General features: G+C 38.0%; 1 protein-coding gene across 8 annotated transcripts in view; it reads left to right on the top strand.

The window, feature by feature from the left end:
• park (E3 ubiquitin-protein ligase parkin) overlaps positions 1-13495 on the top strand; it is a 56329-nt gene that overhangs the window by 14094 nt on the left and 28740 nt on the right. For 7 of the 8 annotated variants that reach the window (XM_076204368.1, XM_076204364.1, XM_076204362.1 and 4 more), the window contains 2 exons: positions 4129-4266; positions 8069-8413. In XM_076204368.1, the coding sequence (XP_076060483.1) occupies positions 4135-4266; positions 8069-8413 (477 nt within the window). In that variant the 5' untranslated portion in view covers positions 4129-4134. Of the gene's footprint in view, positions 1-3582; positions 4021-4128; positions 4267-8068; positions 8414-13495 lie in introns of those variants that run through there. The other variant, XM_076204369.1, reaches the window with a different exon arrangement.

The following is a 13495-nucleotide window of genomic DNA, read 5'->3' as shown; positions in this document are numbered from 1 at the left end:
TTTTCAGTAGTTTTGCATCATCTGCAAAGAAGCTCATATAGCTTTCAATTCCTTCATCCATATCATTAATATATATAGCAAACATTATTGGGGCCAGAACTGTTCCCTGCGGGACACCGCTTATTACTTCATTCCATTTTGAGTGCTGATCTCTTATCACTACTCTCATTTTTCTTTCTTGCAAAAAGTCTTCCATCCAATTTAGCAATTTACCTTGTATTCCTCCTTCATATTCTAATTTCTTAAGCAACTTCTTATGTGGTACTTTGTCAAAAGCTTTTTTTAGGTCTAGAAATGCACAATCAGCCCATCCATCTCTTTCTTGTATTATATCTATTAGCCTTGAATAGAAACATATTAAATTGGTGACGCATGACCGTCCTTGTCTGAATCCAAATTGCCTTGGATTTAGTACGTTGTTTTTTTCCAAGTATTTTACCCATCTACTTTTGATAATTCTTTCACAAATTTTTGCTATTGTACTTGTTAGAGAGACTGGTCTATAGTTGGTAGGTTCTTCTTTATTTCCTCCTTTATATATAGGTACTATATTTGCTTTTTTCCAATCTTCTGGAACTTTTCCTTCTTTTAAGGAACTGCTTATTATGCTATGTATTTTGTCTGCCAGTTCATTCCTGCATTCTTTCAGAATCCAGTTTGCTATTTCATCTGGCCCATGCGATTTTCTGACATCAAAATTACCCAAGTGTGTCAATATTTCATTCTTTGTTACTTCTATTTCTTCCATAGGGGGGACTTTTTCTTTCCACTCAATCTCTTCAGGTTGTATATTTTCCCTTGTAAACACTGATTTAAAATGTTTGTTCATAATTTCTGCCATTTCCATTTCCTCAGTGTATTCAACTCCTCCTTGTCTCAATTTCTCCAAGTCTTGTTTGTTTTTCAGTTTATTGTTTACAAATCTGTAGAATAGTTTTGGTTGATCTTTACACTTTTCTATAACATCTTTTTCATATTTTCTTTTTTTCTCTCTGCATTTTTGTACATATTCATTTCTATAACCAGTATATATTTTCCATTTTTCAGGTCTTCTGTCTTTTTTCCATCTGGTCCAGGCTTTGTCTCTTTTGTCTTTTAACTCCCTACAACTTTTGTTGTACCAGCATTTTACATATTCTTTTTCTTGTTTTTGTCTTGGGACATACTTTTCCACTCCTTTTTTGTATATTTTTGTCAAAATATTCCATTTCTCTTCCACTGATGTTTCTTCTTTGTATATTTCTTCCCAGTTTTCTTGTTGGAAGAATTCTCTTATTTTATCAAAGTTTGTTTTTTCATACATCATTCTTCCTTTTCTATATTGTTCATTTCTTTTCATATATTTTTCTTCATTAAGTTCCAGTTCAATCAATATGTGGTCACTTTTACCTATTGGTGTTTTATATTCAATCTTGTCCACTATTCTAGGTTCAGATGTAATTATTAAGTCTAGCCTCGATGGTTCTTCTTCATTTCTATACCTAGTGTTCTCTTGTATCCATTGTGTCATTGAATGGTCAGTAATCATCTCAAGTAGAGCATTTCCCCATGAGTCATCACCACTCTTTACTGTCATTTCTTCCCAGCAGATTTCTTTGCAATTAAAGTCGCCCATCATAACTATTCTTCCTCCGTCTTCCATTATTTTAGTTAATGCTATCTTTGTGTCCTCTAGCATACTTTTATATTCACTCTCCTCCCATGAGGCTGTTTTCGGAGGCACATAATTGATCACAAATTTTCTGCTCTTCTTATCTCTGTCTTCCACTTCTATCATAATCATCTCTACTGTATTCTTTCCATATATGACACCTTTCACGTTTATATCCTTCTTAGTCAGGAACATAACTCCACCCCCTTGCTTTTTCTCTCTGTTTCTAACCCAATAATTGTATGCATCATGTCCTACACTGTTGGGTGGTAGTGGGCCTTTTAATTTTGTTTCTACAATTCCCATTATGTCCGGTTCTTTTTCTTTCAAATAATCATTCAGCTCATTCAATCCTGTTATTAATCCATCTATATTTGTGTAAGACACTCTTAGTTTTCTGCCACTTCCATTGTGTTCTCTGTTTCCCTTATGTTTTTCTTTTGTATGTCGAACTTCCTTAGTTTCATGTTCACTACTCTCCAATAGAATCTCTCTTTCTCTGACTCCGTTCTGTTCTCGTTTTTTGTCTTAGCTTCCAGTCTTTTCTGCTTTTCTTCCTCTCTTTCCTCTTTATTCATTTCTCTTTTTATCCATATCTTTTTGTGTTGTTCACTTGTTGCTAGTTTCCCTGTTTTGGATAAGATATTCTCTGCCGTTGTTTGTGACTTGAATTTAATCTTAATTGGTCTGGTCTTGTCTGTGCTATACTTTCCGAGTCTAAATTTCTCTTCGATTTGTTTCATAATTCCTGGTTCATCTTCCTGAACTGATTCTAGTAATTGGCTTACTTTTTCATTTTCCTCTTTGATTCTTGTGGTTCTATCTGTGTTGTGTTTCTCTTCCATTCCTAATATAATTATACATTTCTTCTTGTCTGCTAAATCCCTTACTATATTCTCCTTTTGTCTCATCACTTTAATAACTGAGTCTTCAGTATGTTCTTTCAATTGCTGTTTGACTATGTCAGTGAATGAAATCTTATTTCCTTCTTGGGTTTGCTTCCAATTTTTACTTTCTTTAGCTATTGTTTCTCTGTTTTCTTTACTATTCTTCTTCAATTCCTCATTCTCCCCCTTTACCTCTCTTAACTGTCTTTTTAGTTCTTCTATTTCATCAGTTAAGTTTTTATTCGCCTTTTCCAGTTCTTCCAATCTTTCAACCCTTTTTAAAATGGTGTTCATATGACCTAACCTACTCTCCAAGTCCTCGATCACCTTATCAACCTTCTTCTCTAGTCTTGTCAGTCGGGGGGGGTTTGTGTCCCCCCCATTCTCTTTAAATCCCTTGAAAATATTCTCATCACTTTCTGCTATATTGCTCCTATCTATACCTCTAATCTTCACATTCCTATTAGACATGTTATCATCCAACTCGTCTTGGGGTCGTTTGTCTACCTTACGGCGGCCCGTCAGGGCCATTTCCTCCACCTCCTCATTACCTTCCATTTCCCCAGCAATCCCTCCCCCTCTCCTCTTTCCTTACTTTCCCACTACCTCACGAGCAATTTCCCCCCCCCCCTGCAAATACAAAAAGGCACTTCTCTTTGCGTTGGTATCCACAATCTGCACTTTTCTTCAGAGCGTTCTTCAAGCCGTCCGTTCGTTGAAAGTGTGTGTGTGTGTGTGTGAAAGGTGTACAAAATACAGTTGAAGGTGAAAGAGAGAAATCTCCAGCCCAGGCCAGAGACTGGTCAACCCTTTAGGGCTGCACCTCCTGTTGGAGGTGATAGGATTGGCAGGTTTTGAAAATGGGCAGGTTTGCTGTCTATCTTATAGGACCACCACATGGAGGTACCCATCATTGGTGCTTACGTCCTTACAAGAGTAAAGGTGGAAATGAATCTGGGAGTATTGGTCATGGATCATTGATTTCATCACTAGACAAACACATTGACAAAATTGAGGTGAGACATACAAATTGTCGACAAGCGTTAAAGTTACTTTCATGACATGGGTGGAAAGATGATGAAAAAACTTTTACAGAATCTAATCTATCCCAAATTGGAGTATACAGTAGTGATATGGTCTCCACACAGAGTGAAGAATCAAAAGCATACAAAGAGGAGCAACCAGGTTGATTCCCAGTCTAGTGAACAAATCATAGGAAGAGAGATTAGATTTATTAGACCTACCATCACTAAGAGAGAAAAGAGAGTTAACTTGATTGCAGTCTTCAGGTCACTTAAATGAATGGATATAATGGACTGAGAGGATATATTTTTAGGTGATGGGAGGGTACCATGAGGTTCCAGAATAGCCTAAAAGAAGACATAGTCCAATCTAGAACTAAAATGTGGTACCAATATATTAGGTAGTGAAGAAGAGACATGGTGTCAAGAGCTTAACTACTTTTATGGATATTATGATAAGGTCAGTACATATTTCACCATTATAAGTAGTGTGTATCTTTTTCTTCATTTCATAGTTCTTTTTCTTTTACTGCACTTCATATTTTTTAAACAAAATTTTACTTTTCAGATAGTCATGTTTACATACCTCATCAATCTTCTCAATGGTGTTTGGCTCTTCATTTTAAACATGTTCGGCTTGTGGAGCAACAAGAAAACTCTCAAAGACAAATTAGATATATTTGTAAAAACCAACACTGGAGAACAGGTACATGTATGGTAGTATTTCTTCTCATATTTAACCCTTAGAGTGCATCACCTGAATAGAATTGTTGAGTGGCAGAAAGTTTTACTTATACCAAAGGCACTTCCCCCTATTATAGAGGTGGCTGAGGCAAAGGACACACAAACTTCATACAACCCATTTAATGCCCCTCCTCTCTCAGCACTTCATGGATGGGTCAAAGGCAATGCAGCAAAGTACAATACTTCCAGAGCAGGACCTGACATGTGGACCTGGTTAACTTCCACCACTTCATTATACAGGGTTGTCCAAAAAGATGTATCCATTTGTGATAAAGTAGCATTTATTATTGAAAGGAAAACTTTACCTTTTTTTTTCATATACCTGTCTTACAGACATGTAAGTTTTGCGTGGTTTGTCTATACCACCATTTTGCAAGCACAGCTCAATAGTATATAATGTGTTCAGTCCAAGCTCCTTGGCACTGAATCACTGTGGCCACTCGCACATTGAAGTTTGTAATGACCCTGTCCAACATGTCATGGGGAATTCTCTTAATCTCTGTTCTAATGTTATTCTTGAGTGCAGCAATAGTTTGGGGATTGTTAGCATAGACCCTGTCTTTTAGGTATCCCTGTAACATTACGCGAATGTCACTTGCGCTTAGGTGCCGAGGGAGTGAAGGAGACTCGAGTGAGTTTCGTGGCTTTATTCTGGTTAGCTCAAGAGTCGACCGAGGCTGGGTCGGCGAGCAGGGCACAAAGCCCTGCCCTAAACCACAAGAGTAACCGCGAGCCTCAGCCGGGCACTGCTGGGTACAAGTGCTGAAAGGAACTGAACTGGGACACCAGAACCTGGCATCCTTATATAGGCCTTATGCGTACGCAAAAGTAGCATACGACCCAACCTGACCGAAACATGGCTTGGCAGGGCTTAGGTTGTGCTTTCGAGAGGATGCAAATGCATGTAATACAGGCATACTAATGACTTAACCTACATACAATTCTTATAAGGCCGAAGGCCAGCTACTTCTACACAAACTATCAATTCCTAGTCCATCCCATTTCTGAGGCGGGGATGCTATAAGCCAAAATACCGTGTCGTAGCACATGTGGGGGGCTTGTCCACCACATCCCCACAGAAAATAATCCAAAGACGATAGGTCTGGAGAATGTGCAGGCCAAGGGTGGTCTGTATGACAGGAGATGAGCCTGTCTTCAGGGAAGTAGCGATGGAGGTATTCAAGTGAAGCATTGGAGCAATATGGTGTTGCTCCATCCTGCTGATAAATCACAGTAACCAAGTCCACTCCTCACTTCTGCCTCAGTGCCGGGATGAATTTTCTTATCATTAGTTCAGTGTATTGCTCTGTGTTCACAGTTACCGGATGTGCATTAGCATCCTTGAACCAGTATGGCCCAATAATGCCATTATGACCCAATGTGCACCAGTCACATTCTCCACATTAAGTGGGTGATACTGATGTTTATTAGGCTGAGCCATAGCCCAAAAGCACATGTTCTGTTTGTTCATGTGACCACTAAAGTGGAAATTTGCCTTGTCACTGAAAAAAATTAATTCCAAGAAATCAGGATGGTCTTCAATACACTGACTGATGGTTTGCCCAAAGGCATGTCTCTCAGCCTTATTTGCATTGGTCTGCTGTTGTAACATCTGTATTTGATACGGAAACAGGTGAAGATCCTGGCACATTATGCACCTAACTGAACTCCTTGAAAGATCTGTCTCCTGGGATAAATGTCTTGTAGATTTCCATGGAGACTGCTCCAGATGTCATCTCACAGTCACAATGTTATTTCCTGTCCTGACTGTTATCCTGTACACTTCCTGTCTCCCTGAATTTGTCCAAGAGGCACTTTATTGTGAGTCTGGTTGGAGCGTTTCTCCCTGGAAAATTCCTCTGAAATTGTCATTGAGTTTGGACAACTGATTTCGTCGCGAAGTAGACCTCTACAATCTTGATCCTCTCCTGCTTGTTGCCTGTTCTGTTTCACCTGAAAAACAGAAGCCTGTATTAATTTTCATAGAAATGATAGTGATAATAAAATGGTTACATCTTTTTGGACCACCCTGTATGGCAACCCCTCATCTCATTCACATGAGAAACATTATGTAGTAGATGAGGATAATATCCCATTAGGCCATATTTTTTTTGTCCATTCACAGCCTTTCTCCATTCACTCCTATCTTTTGCACTCTCTCCTTCCAGCCTGACAGACTTTCCATATGCATCCAAGGCCCTATTTATCCCATCCATCTACTTTTTTCTTGGTGTTCCTCTCAAGTTCACTCCATCTAATTCTGCTTCCCAAACATATTTTGCTAGTCTATCCTCTCTATTTCCATATGTCCAAACCACCTCAACACTCTTTGATCTAAGCTGTCTGACAGCTTTATTTTGACCCCACATTCTCTTTCTTACTTCCACATTTCTAATCTTTTCCATTCGTGTAACAACTATCCAACTTCTCAAGCCCTTCATCTTAGAAACAGTCTTCTTTTCTGTCACCTCTATACTGCAAGTTTGCTCCATACAATGTTGTGGATACAGTCTTTTCTTTATACAACTTCTTACCCTACATGCCAATATCCAACCTGCTACTGTCATCACTCCTTGTGTATCTCATCTTTCTTTACCTTTGCTCACATTCACTTGTAACTTTCCCTTTTCTCATACCCTTACAAACTCTGTGTCATCCACAAATAACAATTGGTTCATGGCTCATGCCCTTCCATTCTCATGTCATAGTTCTAAATCTCTGTTTAGTATTCTTTTGTATGCCTCTCTTAGCATCATATTCATATGTTTGAACAAGCATGGTAATATTATCCAACCCTAATGTGACTCCACATTAACCTCAAACCATTCATTCTCCATTTTCAACAATTACACATGCCCTACAACTCGCATAAAAAATCTTTTATCACCCTTAACAGACTTCCTGTTATTACTTATATTGGTGATATGCTCCACATATCTTCTCTGTCAGGCCTATCATATTCATTCTCTAAGTCAAAGAAAACTCAGAAAACTTCTATTCTTTTTCCTAAATATTTCATGTCTTATCGCAAAAACTTATCTACTTGCCATTTTCTTCTCAGCCCAAAATCTTTCTTTAGCACCTCTATGACTCAAACTTTTAAGTATATTATTATCTCTGTGGATAGAACATTGGTTACTAATAGCAATATGCATTGCATTCTTCTTCCCAAATCACTTCCTCCATTCCCTTCCTAATCTTCTGTCACTGCATGTCCATACTCATTACCAGCTACATTAAAAAGAATTTACTATACACTCAGCCCTCAATTTAACAGACCCCAATTTAATAGATTTTGAAGGCAGTGGGCAAAATCCAGTGACAAGTAAATTTCAAAGTCCCCCACAACATATCAAGAATCCATCTTCACAATTCTAGGTTAGTCTGATATTAGATACAGCAAATATGTTGAATTTATTATATTTGTTAGACCTATGTTCCCCCTTATGTGGGTGGAGTGGTAATAGTGGAGTGGATGGCAAGATCATTTAAGTGTATGTGTCAAGGGAGGAAATGTTTCAGTGGGTTGGAAGAATACATTTATAGTCCTACCCTAATGTAAATAAAGTGGCAGGAAGAATCATTGAATGCTATGGGGTATTGTTGTTTCAAAATAACTTGAAGGCAGACAAAGAAACAAACTCTTTTTGTATGTGTAGATTAGAATACAATTTAATTCTATCTTTAAAGGACATTTCGATGCCTTCATTATGTTCTTGAAATCTGTCTACATATAGAATTAACATTTTGTATTGTACCAACAGGTTGCTTTGCAGTTGGACCCAGAGTGTTCTGTTGCACAGGTGAAAGCAGATTTGGCCCATCACTTACGTACTACTGAGGAAACTATACGCATCATTTTTGCTGGTAAAGCACTACCAGATGACCTCATCATTAACCAGTGTGACCTTGGCCAGCATAGTATACTTCATGTTGTCAGGACAGCATCCAAGCCTGATGCAACCACACAGTCATCAGCTTCGATCTCACAAAATGCTACAGCTCTTTCCATTACAAGTGCTGGTGTTAAACCTCCTGCACCAACTATTACTCCCTCATACTCTCAGGAAACTGAAGTAAATCCATCTATAAAAGACAGCAGTAATGAAGTAAGTTGATTGTAATTTTATGTGTTCATACACATGCACACATACACATAGCTTCCTTCCCGTATAATACAACTAGGTAAATACGCACACACACACACATGTCAGTCGAAGTGACAACGAAGTTTGGACTCCGGTGATATCTACAAATTTCGAGGATCACAATGACAAGGAAGTACCAGTGTTGTATTAATAGGGAAGGGGAAAGCTCATGGTGTAGTGGGAAAGTGAAGAAAAAGGAGAAGGGGAGGGATTACTGAGGAAAATGGAAGGAAATGAGGAAGGGGAAAATTGGGTCCAGGAAGTCAGATGGCACATCAACAAAAGACGGCCAGACGACAATGGTGAAGTTGAAGAGATTAGTAAAAATGTAAAAATTAGAAATATAGATAAGAGCAGTGCAATGGAAGGTGAAGATAACTATTTCCATGGTTTTAATGAGGGAGGAAATGACAACTTCCCCGACTAGTAAATCTAGAGGAGAAACTAAAAGAAATGAATGAAAATTGGGAAGTTAGATTTAACCAATTAAAGTTGAGTACTCAGAGTTGATAAACTGGAAGAACTAAAGAAGGAGAATCAAAACCTAACTAAAGAAATATAATAATTAAAAAGATAGTTAAGAGAAGTAAAGGATGAGAATGAGGAATTGAAGAGGAGTAATAAAGAGAATAAAGAGTCCATAGCAAAAGAGGTAAGTGGTTGGAAAAGTACAAGAGAACAATAAAATGGAATTTAGAGGTATAATGGAACAGCAGATGAAAGAACAAACTAAGGACACAGTTATTAAAGTGATGAGGGAGAAGGAGAATATAGTAAGAGACTTAATGGATAAAAATAAATGTATAATTATATTAGGGATGGAAGAGAAGTATAATCCAAATAGGACTACAAGAATAAAGGAGGAAAAGGAAAAAGTAGATAAGATATTAGAAGTAGTTAGAGAAGATGAACCAGAAACATGGAAAGAAATAGAAGAAATATATAGACTAGGGAAATACAATACAGATAAGACCAGACCAATTAAGGTTAAATTCAGGTCACAATCGACAGCAGATAATATCTTAGCAAAAACAGGGAAACTAGTAGACAGTGATCAATATAAACAAGTATGGATAAAAAGAGAAATGAATAAAGAGGAAAGAGAGGAGGTGAAAACAAAAAGACTAGAAGCTAAGAAAAAAAACAAGAAAAGAACAGAGTCAGAAAAAAAGAAATTCTATTGGAGAGTAGTGAATATGAAAATGAGGAAATGGTTCATAGGTAAGGGAAACAGAGAACATGATGGAAGTAGCAGAAAATTAAAAGTGTCTTACACAATACAGACAGCTTAACAGGCTTGAACAAAATGAATGATTACCTGAAGGAAAAAGAACCAGACCTAATGGGAATTGTAGAGACAAAATTGAAAGGTCCACTACCACCCAACAGTGTAGGACATGGTGCATGTAATTATTGGATTAGAAACAGAGAGGTAAAACAAGGGGGTGGAGACTAAGAAGGATGTAAATGTGAGGAATGTCACATATGGAAAGAATAGAGTAGAGATGATTATGATGGAAGTGGAGGACAAGGATGGGAAGTGCAGGAAGTTTGTAGTAAATTATGTGCCTCCTAAAATGGCTTCATGGGAAGAGAAAGAACACAAAAATATGTTAGAAGACACAAGGATAACACTAAATAAGAGAATGGAAGATGGAGGAAGAATAGTTATAATGGCTGACTTTAATTGTAAAAAAAATCTGCTGGGAAGAGATGACAGTGAAGGGTGGAGACGTTCTATGGGGAAATGTACTACTTGATATGATGATAGAACATACAATGATGCAATGGATACAAGAGAATACTAGGTATAGAAATGAGGAAAATCCATCGAGACTGGACATGATAATCACATCAGAACCTGAAATAGTGGACAAGATTGAATCTAAGACACCAATAAGTAAAAGTGACCACACATTGGTTGAACTGGAACTAAATGAGGAAAAATACATGAAAAAAACGAACAATATAGAAAGGGAAGACTGATGTATGAAATTTTTTTTTCTTATAAAATAAGAGAATTCTCTCAAAAAGCAGACTGGGAAAGAATACACAAGGAGGAAACAACAGTAGAAGAGAAATGGAATATTTTGACAAAAATTTATAAAGGAGTGGAAAATTATGTTCCAAGACAAAAGCAAGAAAAATAATATGTAAAGTGCTGGTAAAGCAAAAGATGTAGGGAGTTAAAAGCCAAAAGGGATAAAGCTTGGATAAAATGGAAAAAAGACAAAAGATCTGAAAAATGGAAAATATATTTTAGTTATAGAAATGAATATGTGCAAGTGTGCAGAGAAGAAAAGAGAAAATACAAAAAAGATGTCATAGAAAAATGTAAAGATCAACCTAAACTATTTTACAGATTTGTAAAAAAACAAACTGAAAAATAAACAAGAATTAGAGAAACTACGACAAGGAGGGGTCAAATACACAGAGGAAATAGAAATGGCAGAAATTATGAGCAAGCATTTGAAATCGGTGTTTATGAGGGAGAACACACAACTTAGAGATATCGAGTGGGAGGAGAAAGTCCCCCCTATGAAAGAGATAGAAGTAACAAGGGATGAAATAATGAATCACTTGAGTAATCTCAATGTCAGAAAATTGCATGGTACAGATGAAATGGCAAACTGGATTTTAAGAGAATGGAGGAATGAACTAACAGACAAAATACATAGTCTAATAAGCAGTTCATTGAAAGAAGGAAAATTTCCAGAAGATTGGAAAAGAGCAAATATAGTACCAATATATAAAGGGGGAAACAAGGAAGACCCTACTAACTATAGACCGGTCTCTCTTACAAGTATGATAGCTAAAATTTGTGAAAGAATTATCAAAATTAGATGGGTAAGGCATTTGGAAAAAAAAACAATGTACTAAATCCAAGGCAATTTGGATTTAGACAAGGACAATCATGTGTCACAAACTTAATGTGTTTCTATTCAAGGCTAATAGATGTAATACAAGAAAGAGATGGATGGGCTGATTGTGTATTGCTAGACCTGAAGAAAGCTTTTGATAAGGGGGCCACATAAGAAGTTGCTTAAGAAATTAGAAACTGCAGGAGGAATACAGGGCAAACTGCTGAAGTGGATGGAAGACTTCTTGCATGAAAGAAAAATGAGAGTGGTGATAAGAGACAAACACTCTAATTGGGATGAAGTGATAAGTGGAGTTTCACAAGGAACAGTTTTGGCCCCAATAATGTTTGCTATATATATTAATGATATGCATAAAGGAATTGAAAGTTGTTGTTGTTGTTGTCGTTCCCTAGACTGTCTGTCCGAGCAGTCCCGTCTCCCCAAGGAAGGCCACAGCCGAAACTGGGTTTTCCCACAAATCCTTTATAGAGTGTATGTTGTGTTGTTTGCGTGCATGATTGTGTATAATGCAGTCTTCCATTATGTGTTGTATGGTATGGGGTGAAGTGTTACATCCTGGGCAGCTGTTCACAACACGGTCGTCCAGCCTCTTCTGGTAGCTTAGAAGTGCTGGGTGGTGACCGCATCGCAGTCTGGCCAAGTGGACTCTGTCCTTACGTGGGAGAGAGGATTCAGAAGGGTGGATATCAGGGGGTCTGGCATGCAGCAGTGTGTTGTCTTTCAGTGTGTTAATGGAGCGGTGAGTGATATGATTATGAATATGTTTCCGGAGGCTGGTATTTGGTGGTTGTGGAGGAAGAGAAGAGAGTATCTGTGTGTAATAAAGGTCTATGGGTGTAGTTTTAATGTTTCTTGGTGTGTGTGGGTGTTCTGCTATGTAGTGTAGCGGGTGTGATGTGTTTGTGGTGGCTGCAGCAAGTGTTTGTGTGCCTCTCATGTCGAGGTGGTCCTTGACTTTGAGGACTTTTGTTTCATGGTGTAAATGGTCTGTAGGTGATGTATTTGTGCAGCCTGTAATTGTTTTTAGGGCTTTGTTTTGTATGATTTGAAGGGTGTTGTGGTGTGTCTCACTGAGATTAGGAGCCCATGCAGGACTCGCATAATTCATCACTGAGCGTATGCATTGTTTGTATATTGTTATATTAGTTTCTTTGTTTTGTCCAAATGTTGTTCCAGTGATTGACTTAAGTGCGTTAAGTCTAGGTGTGCATTTGTTTTTTATGTTTGTGAGGTGTTGTTTGAAAGACATGGATGTATCGTATGTTACACCAAGAATTTTCGGTGTGTTTGTGTGTGGTATTAGAGTGTTGTTGATGTAGAGATGAGGTATGTATTTGTGTTCTTTTGTCCAGTTGGTGAGAAGTGTTGCTGTAGATTTGGTTGGAGCTATTTTGAGTCTGTTTGTGATGAACCATGTGTTGAGTGTGTCAAGGTAAGGCTGGATTATTTCTGCAGCTTTGTCTGTGTTACGATGTGTGCATGTGATTGTTATGTCGTCTGCGTAGGAAGAGATTTGTATTTCTGAGGTGTCTGGCGTGGGTAAGTCATGCATGTATAGGTTAAATAGTGTGGGGGATAGAACTGAGCCCTGTGGTACTCCGTTCTTAATGTTTCTGATGTGCGATGATTGGCCATTATATGACACATGAGCATTCCTGCCTGCCAGATAATTGGCCAGCCATCTTTTGGTGTTATTGTGCATGTCTGTGTTATATATTTTATTTGTTAGGTTGTGGCGGGGGATAGCATCAAAAGCTTTACTAATGTCCAATGTTATAAGAAGTGTTCTGTGGTGGGGCCTATCTGAATTGATGCCATCTAAAATTCTTTGTGTGAGGTTTGTCAGAAGAGTGTTTGTGGAGTGTAGTGGCCTAAAACCGTGTTGTGAGTCAGCAAGGGGAATATATGGTGTGACAAGTTTAAGTATTAGGCGTTCAATGACTTTAGAGGGGGTGCAGAGAAGTGTGATTGGGCGGTGCGATGTTGGGATTGTTGGGTCTTTGTTCGGTTTTGGAATGGTGATTATTTTACCATGCTTCCAGATGTCGGGTATAGTGTTGTGTGAATAGCTGTAGTTTGCAATGTTTGTGAGTGCGTGTATACCTTGTGGTCCAATGTGTTTTAGGTGGATGTTGCTTATGTTATCAGGGCCACAGGCAGA

The sequence above is a fragment of the Oratosquilla oratoria genome, chromosome 21 (genome assembly GCF_046742065.1).
Source record: "Oratosquilla oratoria isolate Oo_2021 chromosome 21, ASM4674206v1, whole genome shotgun sequence".
Classification (NCBI taxonomy): domain Eukaryota; kingdom Metazoa; phylum Arthropoda; class Malacostraca; order Stomatopoda; family Squillidae; genus Oratosquilla; species Oratosquilla oratoria.
Note: the sequence above shows the minus strand (reverse complement) of the source record. Positions and strands in the feature narration are given on the sequence as shown.